The sequence below is a fragment of the Eretmochelys imbricata genome, chromosome 2 (assembly GCF_965152235.1).
Source record: "Eretmochelys imbricata isolate rEreImb1 chromosome 2, rEreImb1.hap1, whole genome shotgun sequence".
In the NCBI taxonomy this organism is placed as follows: Eukaryota; Metazoa; Chordata; order Testudines; family Cheloniidae; genus Eretmochelys; species Eretmochelys imbricata.
In genome coordinates this window covers 29,622,943-29,643,324 of record NC_135573.1, presented here as the reverse complement: position 1 = coordinate 29,643,324, position 20,382 = coordinate 29,622,943, and the positions used below count along the sequence as shown (strand labels likewise).

Below are 20,382 nucleotides of genomic sequence, written 5' to 3'. Positions count from 1 at the left end.
TATAAAAGCAGCAGCAGCAGACCCTAAGGTAATATCTTGCATATTGCTCAGCAGTTAAACTGTTTTGACTGATAAAGGAAAGCTTTATCCCACCAAATTCTCTTCAGCTGAATGGATGCTAGCGATGGTTCAGGGTAGTACCGACAGGGACAAATATTTGTCTGTGTACGCAGTTACATCTGTGTTTAAATGGGTGGCGGGGGGATTAAAGCATACAGTTCAACATTACTTACTTTCATAGTGAATCTTGAATCCATTATTTGAACGACTGTTGTCTGTTGTAAAGAGAAGGTAAATGAAATTGCTGCTACTGAACAGAAACTGTGGGACCTGTGTACCATTGTAAGAACCCAGAAGTGGAGACAGGAGATTTGGTCCATCGTGAACTTCCAAAACATCGTAATTGAGTTCAGTCTGAAATCTAGGGTTGAGAAAACATACACACACACACACATATATATATATATACACACATACAGACATATACATAAAATAGTTGTATTAGAATTACATTGACGTAAACATAATATTTCAGATTTTAAATCTTATTCAAATTAAATGTAACATGTATGTAAATGATGCATACATCAAATTAAATGTAACATGTATGTAAATGATGCATGTATGTAAATGATGACCTAATGCAAATTATTAGTATTATTTGAACAGTAGTATTCAAGGTGCCAGGAATATACTTTACAGAGGATTCATGCCTCTCAGGGAGGATGTGATGGGCTAAAATTGTGCCATCAATTCCAGCTAATCAAAAATCTCTCTGAAATAGTCTGTGCCTCATTTTTGTTGCCATTAAAAGGTGAAAATTCAAACAAAATTAAATGATATGTACAAGAGATTCTTTTTATGAGTGAAGCAGGAAGAACTGATTCATATAAGGTATCTCTATGGATTTATCTCTATGGATTTAATATCCTGAACATTATCCAAACAGATCATTTGAATCACTTCTCAACATACCATCCAATCTACAATACTATTAACAATACAACTCGGGTGTATTTTCTAATAAGGAAAGAGCTTACACACAATTTAAGTGTCTTCAAAATATTGTGCAGAAAGGCCTAAAGTTTCAAACCTGGGTGCCTAAAATTGGAGTCCTACAATGAGTAGATGCCTAAATAAACATATCTGCTTTGGAAAGGTGTTGAGTCACTGCAGAACCCCTTGACTTTCATGGGACTAGTGGGTGCCCTGCACTTCTGAAACAAAGCCACATTTATTTAGGTGCCTTAAATATGGAATTAGGAACCCAATTTAAGCCATCCTTGTCTATACATTTTGGTCTAATTAACATCACAGGGGAAAAAATCATTGCTATGGGTTTGTTGGAAAATATTATTTTATAATATTTACAACATTAATGCCCAACGTCATTAGAACAATTTGTATTCAATTTACTGAGAAAAGCAACACAAGAGATACGGCAATGCTTTCTTCTGTTGTGTAATGTCTTATTCTATAAGGCACAAACAACATGGAAGTGCTTTTTACTTTAACAGAATCCTAATCCGAATGTTTATTGTTATAGCCTGTAAGTAACGTCTAGAGAGCTAGATGACAGTGCATCAATTAAGGCTTAATTGAGAAGTGATGGTATATAAGGGAACGTGTATATATCATTGCAAGAGGTGGTTTCTACTCCTGTTCTTGAGGGATATATGTTAACATTTATCAAGGAAGAGCAGTGCAGCTGCGTACCACATTACTCTTGAAGTCTCAGATGCCATCAGTGGCCCAAAGCATCTTTTTACATCTGCATTTGACTGGTTGATTGAGACCTGTCTCTCCAATGTGAATCTTGCAATTTACAGACTCTCAAGTGTATTGCAATGCACTTTACATTGATTGACATTAAAAGGTTAGCAGCCATCAAAAATTACTACACCGCTGTATGTGAGATTCCAGTTATTCCCTAAGCATGGAGAAATACCTGCCCAACCAGTTGTAATGGTAACTGTTAATAATTGTTGTGCTTTTTAATACACTACAACATGTACAGATGCCAAAGTCCAAGAAGCCAGGGAGATGATTCAATGAAACAGGCTACACTCCCTACCATCTTCCCCGGCATACAATGGGAGAAGGAGGTTCTATGATGGGCTGCTTGGAAAACATAATCACAGTAAAAGATGAAGGAATGGAGCTGAGCTGCCTGGAGAACTTAGCAGGGGTTAAAAATCACTGTTGAAAATAATTATTGAGGAGTTTTACAGCAAGGAATATTTTCAACTAAGAATCGTTCCTGTGTACGTTTGTGTGGCAGTGGAGAGTGGGAATGAACAATATTTCATGGAAACAGAATACATGAACATTGCCACAGAATTTAGAGGGTAGTGCTGAAGAATTTAGGAGTCACTGGCATGGCACTTGGTCCCATTGTGTCGTGGAGTACCTGGGGTCCCATGCATAGGTCTGCCTTAAAGGGCTAGTGCAGATATGGTACCTTCTCTCTACAGGCCACACTAGCTTCTTGCTTTTGGGTCTTGATTCTGATCTGTAAAGCCCTAATACCAGAAATCACAGATCATGCAGGCATCTCCAGTTCCCTTCTCCCTAGCCACACATACAGCAAGGCACAGGAAAAAAATCTCTGTAGAGCCCCTTGCCTGCCTGGGTTTCTTTTCTTCTGCAGAGAGCAACTACCAGGCAAGCATGAGAGCAAAGTTGAACCTCCAGAACAAGGAAGAATGTAACTAAAATAAGAGGGTGATTGCCACTATAGGAAACCTTAAAACAGGTATATCCGGTGAAGGTGAATGTGTGAAAAGGAAGGAAAAGATCGGGTGAGGAGAAATAAGCATTCACTAGACAAAAGAGGGAGGGATGCCTGGGTGACAAGGATGGGGAATATGTGAAGGAGGGAATGTCTAGGGGGGTTTTGTTTTGAAAGTTTCAGGCAGGTGAAGGGATTACTTTGCATTTGCACTTGGAAGGCACAGTCACATATTGTAACACTGCTGGTAATTTTTCTTCTCCACTCACATCCTGACTTCTTGGTACATCCCCATTTTCCCTCGCTGGTTGCCTTCCTATCTTAGAGAGAGTTTGGGAACGGACAGGAAAGTCAGCCAAGCCAGCCAAAAGCCCCTTTGTCCTCCTGGTAGAGTCCTCTCCAATGGCTCCTTCCTAATCCTTCAGAAATGACATTTCCCAAAAGATTAAACCTCCCAGAAATTAAGCAGTGTCCTAACAGTTAATCTGAAAACCCTGTGTTGCTACTGGACCTAGTTTTATTGAAGACTCCTAACATCCCATAAGACGTTCCGTGGGAGTCTAACACTTTTAAACAAAGAAAACAAACCCCACTTCTAATCTCATTTTTCCAGAGGTAGCAAGCATTTCAGCTACCCAAACAAAACAAATCAAATCAAATCAATCAAACTTTAAACTATATGTCCGTTCACAACATGTGGCCTTATTTTTAAGAAACAGCCTATCAAATCAATGCAATGTCAGGACTTGAGCAGTATGTCCAGGCACACACTGAGTAATTTCATTAGCCAAATGTGTTTGGTATGCTGATCAGCAGTGAGATGATTAGCAGCACTGGCATTTAAATTGTCATAATTAGGCTTCAAGATTAATGCCACAAGATGAAGAGTGGCAATTCACATTTCTCACTGCTATTCTTTCAAGTCACTCTGTCTAGGTGCAGACTCAAAAATACCCAACATATCTCATTGTCACAGCGATCACTGTCACCAGAAGGAGTAGAAACTTCAGAGACCAGAAATTCATAAGAACAGAACAAAATATGAAATAAATCTACCGGGAGACCTAAAACCAGAAAATTAATGGATTTTCTATGTCTGCAAATGTCTCTTTATTCTAGTTGTTACCCAGATATTTATGCCATGATGTTTGGAGACAGAAGCATATTGGGTACAGCTACAAGGCTATCAGACTTGCTGAGTCCTATATAGATCTTCAAAGTCAAAGGGGAAGGAGAAACCGTAGGAAGAGGAATGAATTCAGAATGGCATGGAGTGAGAATGGAAACCACTGTGCAAGTGACAAGTTGAAAAGCTGTTTAGGTGGCTTATTTGTGCAGGAAATATGTATTGCCAAGCAGTGCCCTCCCATGTAGAAGATGCAAACTAGAGGGATCTAAAGATTTTAGACCTGTAAAATAAATAAAACCATATATATTTTGCCCCTCTCATAAAGCCATAAGAACCCATACCTAATATCTTTAAATATTACACTGATGAATGTTTAGAGCAACACGTGTCTCTTTCTGAACACAGAGCTGAAATGCAAAGATTTGCATAAAATAAATAAAGTTGTAGAAAAGGTTGTAAAATGGGGAAAAGTAACATGGCTATATATTTAACAAAATTAGGATCTGAAGAAACTAAGCTGCAGACTTCTTGGTTTCCTCACTGAAGGGAGTGATACAACCAATACTGTGTTCTAAACCAGAGTGTATTGGAGGTGAAGGGAATTAAAATACGAGGTCAGATTAGGATAGGACATTTTTTTCCCAAATCCCAAAAACTCTCTCAGGGTGGGAAAACCATCTCCTGCCCAGTTCTAATGAGTAGTTCCTTAGTGACACAAATGATCCCATTGTTTTATTTTAAATAAACACGACCTTGGTGGATTATTTGCATGAACAAGGAATAATCACATGAGTAAAAATATAAAATTGGACCTACATTAAAAAAGCTGGCAAGGGGAAGTGCATTGCAATGTGCTTTTCACCAGCATAAATAAAAAATGCCTGTTATATTTTTTCTCCTAAAACCAACTTCTGAACCAAGCCCAAACCTGGGAAATTTCAGCGAGATATATTTGTTGTTTTAAAAAAAAGAATAAGTAAATAACCTTATCTATGGCATCACAATGGCAAATCAATCATGACAGATGACCCTAAAAAGGTCTTCTCACTTAGATGAAATAAAATCAGCAGAGCAGAATAGATAGAGTTTACTGTATTTGGTAAGTAATTGCATTCTAACTTTATTTACCTGTATTTCAATTAGTATTAGATTAGTATGATTACTAAAGCTCCAGTATTTCAAACACTTACACATGTTCTTGACTTAAGCATGTGTGCAGTCTCAGTGAAGTTAGAGGACTGCTCACTTGTTTAAATCAAGGAAGAGTAAGTTTTTGCAGTATCTACGGACACTTGCACTCAATTTTTTTCTTCTTCAAGTGACGTCTCCAATACACTCTGGTTTAGAACACTACAAATAATGTTAGACTTTAAGGTTTTACGCAGATTTTTCCATTGACTGCAATGGGAAGTTATACCCAAAACAAAACAAAAAAAGAGCGGTTCAGTATGGCCCCATACATCAAGTATTCTTATGTACATTACTCAGATTAAACAAATCCCTTGCCATTATATGATTCTAAGCATGGGCTTGATTCACAAAGAAAGTAAGGCAAGCTCAGAGTCACAAGACCTAATATTTAGATGCTTAGAAAATCTGTGAGACTTACAAAATTTAAGTCTGGCACCTAGGCACCCTATACACTGAATGGGGAGAGATAGGCACCTTAGACTGGGATTCACAAAAGCCAGCATGCTAGGGAGCTCCTTACCTAAAGTAGTCTATAGAAAATGCCAAGCTGACAGTCATGTGCTAAGCCTCACACCTCTCTCAGAGATAGGAAGATCCCTACACTTGGGATTCTCAACTGCAAATGCTCTCTTGGTGTTAGACACCTACTTTTAGTCCAGTGGTTAGTGTACCTGGGATGTGTGAGGCCGCCACTTCAAATCAATCTTACATTTTAAGAAGGGATTTAAACTAGCATCTGCCACCCCTCAGAGGAGGTCCCTAGCCACTGGGCTATAGGATATTCTGATGGAGGGGTGGCTCCCTCAGTCTCTGCTGATGAAGCTGTTCCTCTGTGGATAAATATATTTTTTAAAAAATGGATCAGGAACCCTCACTCCTAGGTATCCCCCTACAGTGCTCTAAGCACCAGGCTACAGTGTCATTCTCCTGCTTGCTCTCTCTCAGGTCTAGTGTTGAAGCTCTTCCACTATGGCTAAATTAATGAAATTATCATTGGGAAAAAGAGAGAGTCAGAGAGAATGTGAATATGCATATATGATATCTTTGTAGCCTGAGACCAGTCACCTGGGAGGTGGAAAACTCAAGATCCAAACCCAGTGCTCTGTTGTTGCTTTTTAAAATTAATTATCCACAGTGGAACAGCTTGAAATCACTTGAGAGGTTTGAGTTCAAATGCTTTCTCCTCTCTGGTGGAGGGAGGACTGGAACTGGGGGTCTCCCAAATCCCAGGTGAGTACCGTAACCACCACTAGCCTAAAAGTTAGGAAGATGTCATCCTTCCCTTTCCACAGCACCTGCCATTTTATGTAAGCTCATCTATAGGGGCCTGATCCAATAGGCAAGCACTGAACACACTTACTGGATCAGGCCCCACAAGCAAGTTAGGCAGAGGAATACCTATCTTCTTCAGTTCCTCATGTCTCTAGGGCTTAGGCATCCAGATATCTGCCATGTGGCTGCAGTGCATGTGCTCAAGAGGCAGGAACATAGGCACCTAGGGAATTTTTACTGCAAAAATTTAGGGGCACTGCAATTCTAGGTGTCATTCAAGGTTTGGAAACAGCTAAGCAGGGGTCTTGAGAGTCCCAGTGGTGTCTTATTTTGGGATTAGGTGGCTAAAGTGGCAGTTAGGGGCCTAAATCCTTTTGTGACTCCAACCCCAAGTATTTTAATTGGATAGCCAAGATTCATCATGTAAATCATCATAAAACTATTTACAGGATATGTGTGCCTTATAAATTCAAATGTTCCCACAAATCCTTCTTTATTATCAGCTTACCAGTTAGCTTATTTAAGATCAATATTTACAGAAAGAGTCTAGCACCCACTTGTGGAGTCCACACCAATTTGACAAAATGTAGTAGAGATAATGCTATTTTTTGTGAATTAAAGCTTATTTTTGCTTTATTTTAATGCAATTTTTTAAAAAGGCATCAACAATTTTCCAGCAGCTTCTTTTTCTCTTGTGGGGAAAGGGTGGAAGCAATGGATGTAAAGTACTAGCTCTGCTTTGCCCACCTGTCAATATGTGGATTTCCATGTTCCTCAGAAGTCTATATCTCTGAGATCTGGGAGAACCAGTAATGCAGAAAGAGCTGACCTTTGCACCTCTGTGTGGGAGCATGGGAATCCACTGACAGAGGTATCTTCTGTACGTAGATACATGATTATCTGACCTAGTAGTTTTATTTATGATTATCACAGTGGGGGAAATCCTGGCCCCACTGAGTTCAGAGGAATCAGGATTTCACCCTGCATGTTGATTGGAAAGTTTAGAAACTGAAAACCTAAAGGTTAGGCTCATATTCAGAAATGCAATAGGTTCTTTGGTTTGAAAAGTGTCGTATTTCAACATGATATTCTTCTTACGAAGGAAGTATTATGTAAAATTTTAAATAATTTTGCTGATAAATAATTTATAAGTTCTACACTCAGGCTTCCTTAAGGTTTTCCTTGTTAAACAGACCTTTGGTATGGCAGAGTTCAACTTCTTCATATCAATACTGTCAAACAAAAACAATACCATTTTAGATCCAATTTAACAGGACCCATGAAGGCAGACTTTGTTTGACATGTATCCCATTACAGGATCAGTATTTAAGAAACAATTAAACCATAACTGGAGACATTTTACTATATACATAAAACAGAATTAATAAAACCATTCCTATAAAAGAAAAGGTCCTGCATGCATTGCTCAACATGTTATCAGCAAAAAAATTAAAATTTTTAGATACATGAAAAGTTTAAATTGGGGCAGACAGGCTAAAATTAACAACAAAAAGAGGGATTTTCAAAAGGCATGCAGTGACTGAGGAGCACAGTTCCCATTAGAAGCCAACAGAATTTATGCTCTAAAGGCACTTTGTTGCTTTTGAAAATCCCACCCAATAAGGCAAAATCCCCAAGTATTCCAATCAAACTGTAAATGAACTTTATGACACCGAAAATAACTCCTGGTTATGGGTAAAATTGGAAAAAAATATATCAAATAAGAAAAACATTTGTCAAGACCTTTCAAATGTAATTTTGATAGAGTGTCCTGGTTCAGCTTCAATCACCCACTCACAATTCAAGGAGTCTTTATAGTACCCAGGCCAGCCTGGAGAGAGGATTACTCCACTGGGAGATGAAAAATGTCCACCACATGGAGCTAAAAACAAAATGATAGAAAGAATATAATAATGGAGATTTACAAGTTGTAGATTAACATCATCACCATTATTAAACAGAATGCACACTGGTTTCTAAATTTATTATTACAGCAAGATGTTTAAGGTTCCCTCCTCCCCAATATCTTAGGCCCCATGCCTACAGTGAACTTTGTAAGGCACATGGGGCCACCCACACAAAGCTCAATACAGGATCAAACCCTAAAAAAGCAAAGTCATATATGGGCTGTAAACATTGACAATGATTATTACATTTCAGTATAATAAATACAATCTATCATCCTATAGACCAGAATAGAAAATCAGAAAGCACTACTTTTAAATATATCTTATTAGCTAGACCTTATGAATATAACTATAGATTTTGAAAAGGATATAGAGAAGCTTGGATTGAGTCTTTAAAATATCTGATCTGGACATGGTAGAACCTTCTGAATATCAATTCCAGCTGACACTGACCTGCTGTGTAACTTGGGCAAGTCGCTGGATTTTTCTGTGGAACAAATTTCCCATGTGTAAAAGGGGGATACTTACCAACCTCATATGGATGTTATGAAGAGTAGCTAAGGATTTGTAAAGCATTTTGTAGATGTAAATATTATTATTCTCAGATACAACTGAATGCATGTAGTTTAAGAAAAGCTACATTAGAATCAAGATAATTCAAACTGAGAGTTTATAATTAAGGCTTTACAGTGGCTTGATGATATTTCAACCATGGTAATAATCTAACTATTAATTATAAAGTTTAAATGATAATTCACTGTAGTTACCAAACAAATGTCCAAGAGTAGCACATATAAAAACAGTAATATTAATTAACAATCGGGGTCAATCCAGCAAAAAGGAACCTCCAAGGCTGACAGAACATTGAATTATTTCATCATATTTGATTCTACAGATGTGAAAGCTACTTCCTACACCCATTTTAAGTCTATGAAATGTTACAGCAGTGGCAATCACAGTGCTAATTCTGTTAGGCATGTTATAGCTGCTCTCTTCCTATGCCAGGAGCTAGGTACCTCCAACATCTTAGCACAGCAATGAGTTTTATTAGCTAGTCAGAGAAAAAAATATGAAGAGGCTATGCTCAAAATCTCCAGTGCTTTTCTGGCCCAGAGTTCCATTCTGGCAATCAACCAGAGAAAAGAAGGAGAAGAAAAGAAGATATGCAGCTATGAATGGCCAATGCTCCTTAGAAAAATAAACATTACCCAGAATGTTCATTTTCTTCTCATAGTGAAGTCTTATGGTTCTGAAATGATTGTTATTGTGGTGTTTACCCATAACTAGATCAGGAAGAAACAAACTATCATACAAAAAAGGCAGCTTTTAAGATTTTTTTTCCCCCACTAACACCGGAAGCAGATGTGCCAGAAATATCCCTATAACAGTGGTCCCCAAACTGTGGGGCACACCTCCCTAGGAGGCACAGAGGAAGGTTTGGGGGGCCATGTGGTGGGGCCTGGGCCAGCCCCCATGGGAGCGGGGATGGAGCACTATCCAGCCCCACTCTGGCCCCAGCCCAACTACAGCCCCAGCCGCAGCTCCACTTCGCCCCCTGCTCGGGCCCAAGCCACAGCTTTAATCTGCTCCCTGATCTACCCCTAGCCCAGTTCTACCCTCATTCCCTCTCTGCCCCCAGGCCAGCTCTGCCTCTAGTCCCAGCTCCTCCCCCATCCCTAGTTCATCCCCCAGCTGTGCCTTCAGCCCAACCTCCTCTGTTGAGCCAACTGTGCAGTAACAGAGGGGAGTCATGAACAGATTCCATTACTGGTAAGGGTGGTCGTGACAGGAGAAGTTTGGGCACCACTATCCTAGAAAGTCTGCTCAGTTTCAGTGCATTCAAAGAGTCATCTAGTTTATGCATCTGATACAAATCCAAAACTTTTGGTTACTTATTTGTTCAACCCTTATCTGTATACCTTCTGAGAGGCACTCATCACTACATGTGCTGCAAAAATCAAGTTTATTCCCTGACACCAAAATTAAAAAACAATGACGTAAGAAATCTGTGGGAGAAAAAAGCCCCCAGAGCAAGAAACCAATGTAGGAAGATCTCTCCACATCACCAGCCCACTAGAATCGTAAAGGCCTTAAATGAAATCATCTTCCCCTATATACCTCTGGGGAAAAAATTACTGCAGCAGAGCTGCTTGCATGCTTTTTTCCTATTTGTTTTGTGGGAGGTTAACATTCTCTCTATATAGAAATTAATTCAGTGAAATTTCTAAAATCCTAGACATGTAGTAATTCTATTATTAGTGATATTAACATTTTAGAAATAGAAACAAATAATTATGTCATCCCAGCACTTCAGAATGGGTACTGTAATGCTAGGACAGTTTATGAATTGTGTGCATATACAATGTGGTGAACCAAGCATGTATTATGCACCTGTTTTACCCTTTTTGAAAAAAATGTTAGTGAAGCAAACATTGCCTTGCTCTGCAGAAAACATGGTCAAAGAAGCAACTGAGCTCTAGGTATTTCTCTCCTTAAAGTAACAGGCTGAGATTTTTATTTTTCTTAATTATAACGCTGAATTTTCACAAAAGTTATTTTAATTCCTTACTCCAGGGATGAAATTTCTCTTACAGTGTTTGACTGAAAAGCTTGGTAGCCTTGAGTGAACCCAGCCACTGATTAGCTAGCACTTGCTGCAGGGTTGGGCCATTTTTTTTTCATTATTTTAAATTAAAATGGATTAACCAGAGGCCAAAGTACTGTACAAGTGGCTGGGACCACGAGAGTCGAGGCAGATGTACCCACTTCTTTGTTGTGTGTTGTGTTGCTGAGCAGTGTAAGTTTTATGACCTTTGAAGGGAGTTAAATCTAAGCCCTCCTTGCTCAGAACATGAGACTTTGAAAGGTAAAGGCCTACTGCAGAGAAAATGGGGGTGAGGTGGGGAATAATAATGTAGGAGCAGATTGTCACTGGCTGCACAGATATGTAAGGACACCCAGTCCAAGTGCAGCCACATTAGAGCAACTTGGATTGCAGTTGTGGGTCCCCTTTGGAGTGTATCCTTTGGGCTACTGTTGTTCCCCCACCCCATGTGATGCCCACCATACCATGGATTGGCAATATGAGGATTAGATTCACAAGAGGAATTATGTGTTGCAGCACCTAATTTTTAGGCACCCTAATGCCTAGTGGAATTCATAATCCTGAGTTAGATGTCCAATCTCCCTATACAATGTATTGGGTGAATTAGGTATTGAAAAAAAAAAAAAAAGATTCACAGGAGCCAGAACATTAAGCAGAGAGTCACGTAAACTACTTGCAGTAGTTGATCATGGGTAGTGATCAATGGCTCCATGTCTAGTTGGCAGCTGGTATCAAGTGGAGTGCCCCAAGGGTTGGTCCTTGGGCCGGTTTTGTTCAATATCTTCATTAATGATCTGGAGGATGGTGTGGATTGCACCCTCAGCAAGTTTGCAGATGACACTAAACTGGGAGGAGAGGTAGATATGCTGGAGGGTAGGGATAGGATACAGAGGGCCCTAGACAAATTAGAGGGTTGGGCCAAAAGAAATCTGATGAGGTTCAACAAGGACAAGTGCAGAGTCCTGCACTTAGGACGGAAGAATCCCATGCACTGCTACAGACTAGGGACTGAATGGCTAGGTAGCAGTTCTGCAGAAAAGGACCTAGAGGTGACAGTGGACGAGAAGCTGGATATGAGTCAACAGTGTGCCGTTGTAGCCAAGAAGGCCAATGGCATTTTGGGATGTAAAAGTAGGGGCACTGCCAGCAGATCGAGAGACATGATCGTTCCCCCTCTATTCGACATTGGTGAGGCCTCATTTGGAGTACTGTGTCCAGTTTTGTGCCCCACACTAAAAGAAGGATGTGGAAAAATTGGAAAACGTCCAGCGGAGGGCAACAAAAATGATTAGGGGACTGGAACACATGACTTATGAGGAGAGGCTGAGGGAACTGGGATTGTTTAGTCTGCGGAAGAGAAGAATGAGGGGGGATTTGATAGCTGCTTTCAATTACCTGAAAGGGGGTCCCAAAGAGGATGGATCTAGACTGTTCTCAGTGGTAGCAGATGACAGAACGAGGAGTAATGGTCTCAAGTTGCAGTGGGGGAGGTTTAGTTTGGATATTAGGAAAAACTTTTTCACTAGGAGGGTGGTGAAACACTGGAACGCGTTACCTAGGGAGGAGGTGGAATCTCCTTCCTTAGAAGTTTTTAAGGTCAGGCTTGACAAAGCCCTGGCTGGGATGATTTAGTTGGGGATTGGTCCTGCTTTGAGCAGGGGGTTGGACTAGATGACCTCCTGAGGTCCCTTCCAACCCTGATATTCTATGATTCTATGAATATCAAGGAGAGACATGTAGTTTAAGCCGCACTTCTCAAGGGAAGTTTGGTACCTAACTCCAGGTTAATGCTAGATGCCTTTCTCTGCTCAGGATTAGCAGCCATGAGCCCATTCCTGGAGTTAGATGACTAAGCCAGGCCAGCCCTTTCTCACAAAACAAGACAGAAGAAGAGGTAACGATGGAACCACCCTTGTATCCAGCCTCCCAGTGACTAGAGCACTCACCGAGAACATTGGAGATCTTGATTCATATTCCTCCTCCGCCTGATTCAGAGCAGGGACTTGAACCTGGGTTGCCAACATCCCAGCTAAGGGTTCTAAACATCAGCCTAATTAGGTATAAGGGAGGCACAACCAGTACCACCTTACCTTCATGTGTGTTTTGTGAGGGGCTCAGTTCGGTAGGTGTGCTATCAGGGGACCTCTAAGCACACATATTGGGGCAGGCCCTGCAGGCAAACAGCTGAGGGAAATCCCACCCACCAGCATCAACAGGTGGGGAACCTGATGTGGCTGGCAGTGAAAGGGAGACAGTCCTGTAGCAAGGGAGGGAGACACTAGCCAAGGAACAATAGGTAGCTCATCCCCCTGGGAGTCTCTGGCATCCATTGGCCATCAAGGGGACAGGTATGCAACTGGCCAGCATTCCCCAGCACCCAGGAGTTACACCAGCACAGGGACCATATGCAGCCTCTTTCCTGTCTGTTCCAGCAGACAAAGGGTTACTCACCAGCTTCCAGCAGCTGCAACAATAATCTTCAAGATGCAGAAGGAGGCTAGTAAGGATTATGGTGCCTCTCTCCCCAGGGACAGAGGGTCTGCACTGGTGTGTGTGGGGTGTCTGCACCATTGCAGGAGTTGTATCTCTTTGCTCCACCACATGCAGGCTCTGCCTGCTATTTGAGAAGGAGTCCCCATAGGAACCAATTCCGTGCTTGAGTGGGAGGGGGTAGCCCTGGTCAAAGCTGGAACCATGGCCTCCTCTCCCTCATCCCTGAACTTGTTGGCAGGGGGAAGCCTAGAGGCCACAGGATGACCCTCCTGGAGCTGGGTTTGTTGTCATGCCCCCCTCCACTCTCCCTGCTATGGCTGCTGGGGACGGTCCTGGCTCTGCGTTCCTGGGTTGCGCTGCCCTGCCAGAACCAGCTCGAAGGAAACTGCTCTCACGCATCCTTTGTCCCACAAACTCTTGAACTGGTTGGCAGCTTTTTGCATTTATGCAAGTATGTTGTGTATGAGAAGCCCTGAGAGGTATATTTCCTTCCTCAACTATGAGGATTTCATAGTGAGGCCTTATGCTACATATGGTGGGGTAACACGGTTAAGGTATGACAGAGAATTTAGATAGAGGGTGGCAGAGGAGACTGGAATAAAATAAACCAGGAACTTTGGCTGGAGGTCTGACTCCTTATCACGCTGCCCAGCTGGCATTCACAGACAGTGGGCTGTGAGTTACAAAACCTCATTTTCAAAATATGCGTATGAAAGTCAGTGTGTACTTTGAACTGATGATAGGAAAGGTTTTTTTGTACCAAAGGCAGGTACAAGTACTGCTGTAGGATGTATGGGGAGTCAGCATAATACACTCTCCTGTTATGGGGGTGAAGGGCAGTTCCACCAGGGCTGGAGGAAAGAGAATCTGCAAGGTCCCAGTGCTTCAAAGGATGCTACATGGGGAGGCAGTAACCAGAGAAAAGGCTCGTTCTCCAATTAAGATACAGGGTTATGGAATTTGTTACTGGACTACTCCATAGGGGAAAAAAGCCATAGTTTATTTATGGAATAGATTTTTGGCCTCTTTTCAAATCCCATATGAGGGTGTGAGGTTCGGCTCTTGGGCTGAGAACTTGAAGTCCTCTAAAGGCTACAAGCATAGAAAAAGGGCAAATGGGAAATGGCAGCAGAGAAAGTGGCAAGTCCCTTCCCATACATTCCAATGCCAGAATTGTACATGACCCCTGGGTGTGGTACCAAAGAAGGTAAAGGGGGAATATAAGCTTATCCATCACCTGTACGACCCCCATGCTCATCGGTAAAATGATTATATTGACCCCAGCTGTGTTCGGTGAGATACTCATCATTTGATGCTCCAGTAGTCATGGATAGGGCGTATGGCCCTGGGGCAATGTTGGCAAAATGCGACATCAATTGTATTCCACTTGCTTCCAGTGCATCCCAGGGACTTTAACTTGCTTGGATTTCAGTTTAAAGACCGCTACCATTTTGATAAGTCCATGCCATGGGGTACTCAGTGTCATGTACCACTTTGGAAAGATGCATCTCCATGTTGGACTGCGCGATGGAGCATTATGTGATGTAAGTCAGTCTCATGACAATCTTGATGTCTTCTCATGTGCAGGAAGATTAGGAACAAGCAACGGTGAATACATGCTTCAGGAATTTCAGAACCTAGCCAAGTGCCTTAAGCTCCTCTTCACCATAGAAAAAACAGAAGGCCCCACCTAAAGTTTAACACACCTGGACATCGAACTGGACATAAATTCAGGGTTTCTAGGTTGCCTACAGAGAAGATGGAATTGGCCAGGCCACTGACAGGAGATCTCAAAATGGCAAAGAAAATTACTCTGAGGGAACTACAGGGGGTGATGGAGCATCTAAATTTGGCATGCTGGGTGGTGGCTCCTGTTCAGGCATTTTGTGCTCATCTGGCATCTGCCCCCTCTAGAATGAACCCCACACTATTTTAGCAGAATGACAAGGAAAATGTAGGAAGTCTTTGAAGTGTGGGAAAGATTCCCAGAAGGGTTAAAGGGTCTCAATATGTGTTCAGGCTATTTTCTCAAGATTGAGTTGCAGGTACAATCCAATGCCTCAGAAGGTATAGGTTTGGGGATTTACTTTCAAGGTGAGTGGTGTGCACAGAAGTAGCCAGAAGCTGGGTGGCTCACGGTATTACAGGGGACATCACCTTCCTCTAGGTTTTTTTCCCCTATACAGGTGGCAGTCACTAGTTGGGGAGAAAACATTCAATACAAGTAAGGCTGTTTCGGGTGTTACAACCCAATCTGTTGTCCATATTGTAAATAGACAGTCGGCTAAGACTGCTCAAGTAACGAGGCCGGTCAGGGCCTTCATTGAAAGCTGCCTGTGGTTTAACATCCTTGTTCATGAAGTGAATGTCCAGGGAGTAGATAGTCATGTTGCCGATGCTTTCTCAATTTCAAGGTGGCAGATTCTGGGAACTCATCCTGCTGGCCAGCAGAGATCCATGGGCAATGCCCCAACAACTCTGGAATCTTAGCTCATGACAGCTATGGGACTAGTCAAGGACTCAGTTCCCCTGCAGACTAAATTCCTACAAGGCCAGCCAGTCAGAGTTTGTAGAATTTAGGGCACAGGCTGGACTTCATTGTGGGTGACCAATATATACACACCAGGTGGTGCAATATGTGGTGCCTCTGACTCTCTGTGGGTGGGCCCATTTCTAGCCAACTAGTGGGCCAGTCCTCCTGGAGTAGGTTAGGCGTATCCCAGACCTGTGCAGGCATTTCACAGTACAGAAACTTTTAAAAGGGTGGTCCAGGAGGATTGTGTGTGTCAGTGGGATCGCAGGTTACCCATAACACTGGAAGCCCTGATAGTGCTGTCAAAGGCTCGGCTGAGGCTGTAGCTATGGGAGGGGGGCCAAGTTATTTAAGGCGGCATTTGTTGTTGCCTTCTTTAGTGCTTTGAGAGTGACTGAACTGGTGCCTATGGCAGCTGTGGACAGGTCCCAGCATGCATTAAACCTAAGAGATGTGCAACTATCTACAGGAGTGGTGTCTCTGCACTTAAGGTACTCAAAGAAACCAGAAGTGAAGAGGGGCTTATGAGGCAGTGAAGCAATGTGCAGACAAGTGCTTGTGCCCTTTAGAGGCAATAAGAGCCTCACTAAAATTCCAGAGCCTGCAGCCAGGCCTGCTGCTCACACACGGTGATGGTAGCTTCCTGTCAAGGTACCAATTCAGCATGGTACTGAGAAAACCTTGACTCATATAAATTTGGTACTCATTCCTTCAGTATCAGCACAGCGATGTCAGTGGCTGCAGAGGGGTTTTTGTCTGCAGCAGGTGAACACTATATGGCCCTGAAAATCAAGGTGTTATAGGATTTGCATCTGTACCAATGAAAATATATCAGGGAATGGCAAAATGTAACTAACCCAATGTGCTTGTTTGTTTCAGAAGCTACCCAGGGCATATGCAATGTTTGGATTTGTGGGCACTGTATAGTGCATTGAGCCCTCAAGAGAGCAGCCAGAATGGCAGCCATATCTCAGCTGAGCTTTGAGCTGAAGCTGTTTGCATCCAGGAGAGGCATGGAGTGGGATCAGCTCATGCCACTTCTGCACTCACTGACAGGCAAGGACGTGGAGCAGACCCAGGCCATATGGACAAGGCTAGAAAGAAAGTAAATAAGGAGGTCACCAAGATATTCCTGGATAAGGGTTCAGTGACAACGCATAGGGACATCCGTTACAATCGGCTGGAGGTTGTCAGGGATGATGGCGTACACCTGTCAAATGGATGTGCCTGACATACGGCTACAGCATGTGCAGGCCTGGATTGGGCGGGTGTTCTGATACCAGGTGGCGTGTTTTGGGTGGGAAGCAACCATACAAGTTGCTGGTGCCCCCTGTCGCCAGTTTCCTGTGAGGGTAAGAGACTGAACGTGAACGGTTCCCAAACGTAACAGACCCTGGATTTTGGTGTTGGGCCTTGGGGTCATGTGATAGGATGAGACCTTGTGGCCCTTGCGGGCCAAGGTCCCCACCCTATTGCACCCTCTCTTTGCCCCTTGTGGGGGGTGGTGGGGAGGGGAGGGACAGTGCTACAACTCAGAGCTGAATCCTGGGGAGAGCCTATCTTGTGTTATAAATTATATGGTAAGGAGCCCTGTAACCCTGACACTAGATTTGAGTTATATAGTAAGGAGCCCTGTAACTCCTGCACTGGAACCAAGTAAGTGCTTATTATAGGAATGTATGAGTGATGGGCAGGTAGCAGCCCTCCCCTGTGTTAAAGTGTAATAAAGGTTGCAGAATGCCACTTAATTCCATGCATATCTGTTCTCACTTTGCCACTGGGTCCAAGTCAATGCCTAATTTGTGAATCCCACAGGGGTTCAGCTCAGTTAGATGCTGAGCTGCTCAACACTGTTAGGTGGCTTTGTGCACACCCATCAGCAAAAATTGAGGTGCCTAGAGATTTTGCCAGTGGAAACTTATGTGCTTAGAGATTTTAGTCACCTACAGGAATAGGTGGCCGCTGAGGGGTGGTTTTGTGAATGCCAGTGGTGCCTAAATGCTGCACTGTAGGCACTTGATGTGGCAGTTAGATGCCTAAGTTCTCTTTGTGTCTCTACAGCATGAATTAAAGAGCCAAACTCTGAAGCTGGTGGCTGCCCCAGACTCACATTTAGAGCTGGTCAAGATATATTTTTGTTTGTTTACAGAAAATGTCAACGTGTGGTTGGAAAAAAAATAAAACCGATTTTTTTCCCCAACAAAAAGTTAAATGTTTTGATGAAAAACTTCACAAAAACCCAATCTTCTGTTGTAAAACAGCTTTGATGGAAAATTTTCTACCAATCTTATTCACATCTTCTGTAGGTGAGGCACAGAGGGGCACACAACACCTGCTGACCAGTGGCTTGCACAAGCAAGTAGACAAGCTTACACAAGCTTCCAGAACACATCATCCAGAAGAACTCACCGAGTGCCAGGGGGGAAGAAAGCTGTACCTTTTTTCCAGAACTACAGTAAATTATTTCATCCCAGAGTGAACGACCTGTAACTCTCTGGATCAGAATCCCTTTCCTGTGCATCCCCTTTTGCATAGTATACCTGTATTGCAGTGAAAACTCAGGGCTGAGGACAAATGCTCAGTATAGCTCTTAGGAGGCTCTTCAGTAATAAAACCCAAATTTATATTATTTAATAAAAAATGTCAAAATAAACCTGTCCTAGTCCTTCTAGCTGTATTGCATAAATGAAAGCTGAACGAATTATGTAAGGGGGTTTTTGCCAGAAGAGCTGTGGAGGTGATCAAGCAACAATTAACCTCACACTTATATGTCAATACCCTGGGGAAATCTGTGTATAAACCTGGGTAGTTTGATTGCTAAGGGTTGGAATCTTGCACTTTTACTAAAGTTAAAATACAGCATAAACAGCCAGACTCGGGGGGAGGGGGAAATTTACAAAGTCCTTAGGTAAATACAATTTGTTTAAGTAAACATTTAGTTAACTGAATTTTTTGTTTGTTCCAGTGAACATGTTCACATTATTCTTGGGGCCAACAGAACTATAAACAAGTGATAGATTTACTGTTATTTAGCAACCTTCTTGATAAGTTGCTAATTAAGGGTTTGATCTAGCCAAAATTTGCTTCCATGAGCTTCAAAAGCTTCCTAAGATCTGCATCCTCAGGGGCTAATCATATTTTCTGAAGGAGAATCCCTTTACTTAAACCTTATACCTCATTACTTACCCTCTGTAGGCCACTTTCCTAAACTGATTCTTCAAATGACCTTGTGAGATTTCACCATGCACGTTCAGGCAATGTGGAGTGGGTTCCTACCGAGCTATTGTCAACACAGAACAAATATCATCTGCTCTGGCTTGACTGGCCTTTTCTTGAGTCTACAATGGCCATATATTATGCTATCCACTATCCCTTATGCCCCAGTAGGGAGTTTAAATGGAGAGAAGAATAATCCAACACTGAAATGTGAACTTTGTAAAATGAAGGGTGAGCTTTCCACCACCAAAATCAGTATTCACAACTTTTCTTGTTTGACCCAGAACACGTGTATAAATAAATGTCCTTCTGGGCCAATCATATATACACATGTTTGATCTCTTATTTAGTTTTTTTTTTTGCTGAATAAAGTTTTCAGTGAGCAAAATGTAGCAAAAAATGTTGTTGAATGCTCTATAGCAGGGGTCTCGAACCTACGGCCTGCGGATCGGACCGGCCCGGGGCTTCCATTTGTCCGGCCCTCCAACCAACAGGGGAGAAGCGAACAGTTGAGTAGGCACGCCGAGCAGGCAGGGGGAGGGGCCGCTGGCAGCAGCTCACGCGGGGAGGCAGCACAGCTGAGCTGTGCAGAGGGGTGAGTGCCTCTGGGAGCCAGTGTCCCCCCAAAAGGGGAGCCAACTTATGGGGGAGTCATTGCTGCAGCCGAGCAGGTAGAGGGAGAAGCAAACAGGCAGGCTGCAGCTGAGTAGGCATGCCGAGCAGGCAGGGGGAGGGGCTGCCGGCAGCAGCTCGCGTGGGTGCTGGGGGGAGTAGTTTAGCTGAGCTGTGCGGAGGGGTGAGTGCCCCTGGGAGCCAGTGTCCCCTCAAAAGGGGAGCCAACTTAGGGGAGAGTTGCTGCTGCAGCCGAGCAGGCATGGACCCCTGCCTTAAAGTAAAAATACAAGCCAGATGCTTAATTACATCTCCAATAAATGGAGTAAAGAAGATGGAAATTAACAATTTCATAATGGTTAAATTTTAACTACAGCACTAACAGAACCAAACAGTCCCGACCAACAATGGGAACCTGGAGCTTCCCTTACCAAAGTACAGCCAAACTTTCAATCCTTTGTCATTTTCTTCAGCAGAGTGGGCACGCCTAGAGGGAGAAGGGAGCAGGCACGGGGCAGAGCAGACCCAAAAAGGGGAGCCAACTTACAGCCCCTGCATCGACTAACTTTTATACCTGATTTAGAATTTAATGCAACACTGACACAGTAGAATAGTGTTTTTTTAACAATTTTGCATATATTTTGGATATATTTAATTTCTTTCACAGTCGCTTCGGCCCGTAAAGCTCCTTCA

The 20,382-nt window shown here is 42.6% G+C and overlaps 1 protein-coding gene across 3 annotated transcripts in view; it reads right to left on the bottom strand.

Annotated features, from left to right (window-relative positions):
• The window catches only part of CSMD3 (CUB and Sushi multiple domains 3), a 1,168,908-nt gene that overhangs the window by 467,632 nt on the left and 680,894 nt on the right, over nucleotides 1-20,382 (bottom strand). For all 3 annotated transcript variants that reach the window (XM_077808852.1, XM_077808853.1, XM_077808854.1), the window contains 2 exons: nucleotides 8,067-8,205; nucleotides 234-421 (listed from right to left, as the gene is read on the bottom strand). In XM_077808852.1, coding sequence (XP_077664978.1) covers nucleotides 234-421; nucleotides 8,067-8,205 — 327 coding nt within the window. The remainder of the gene's footprint in view (nucleotides 1-233; nucleotides 422-8,066; nucleotides 8,206-20,382) is intronic.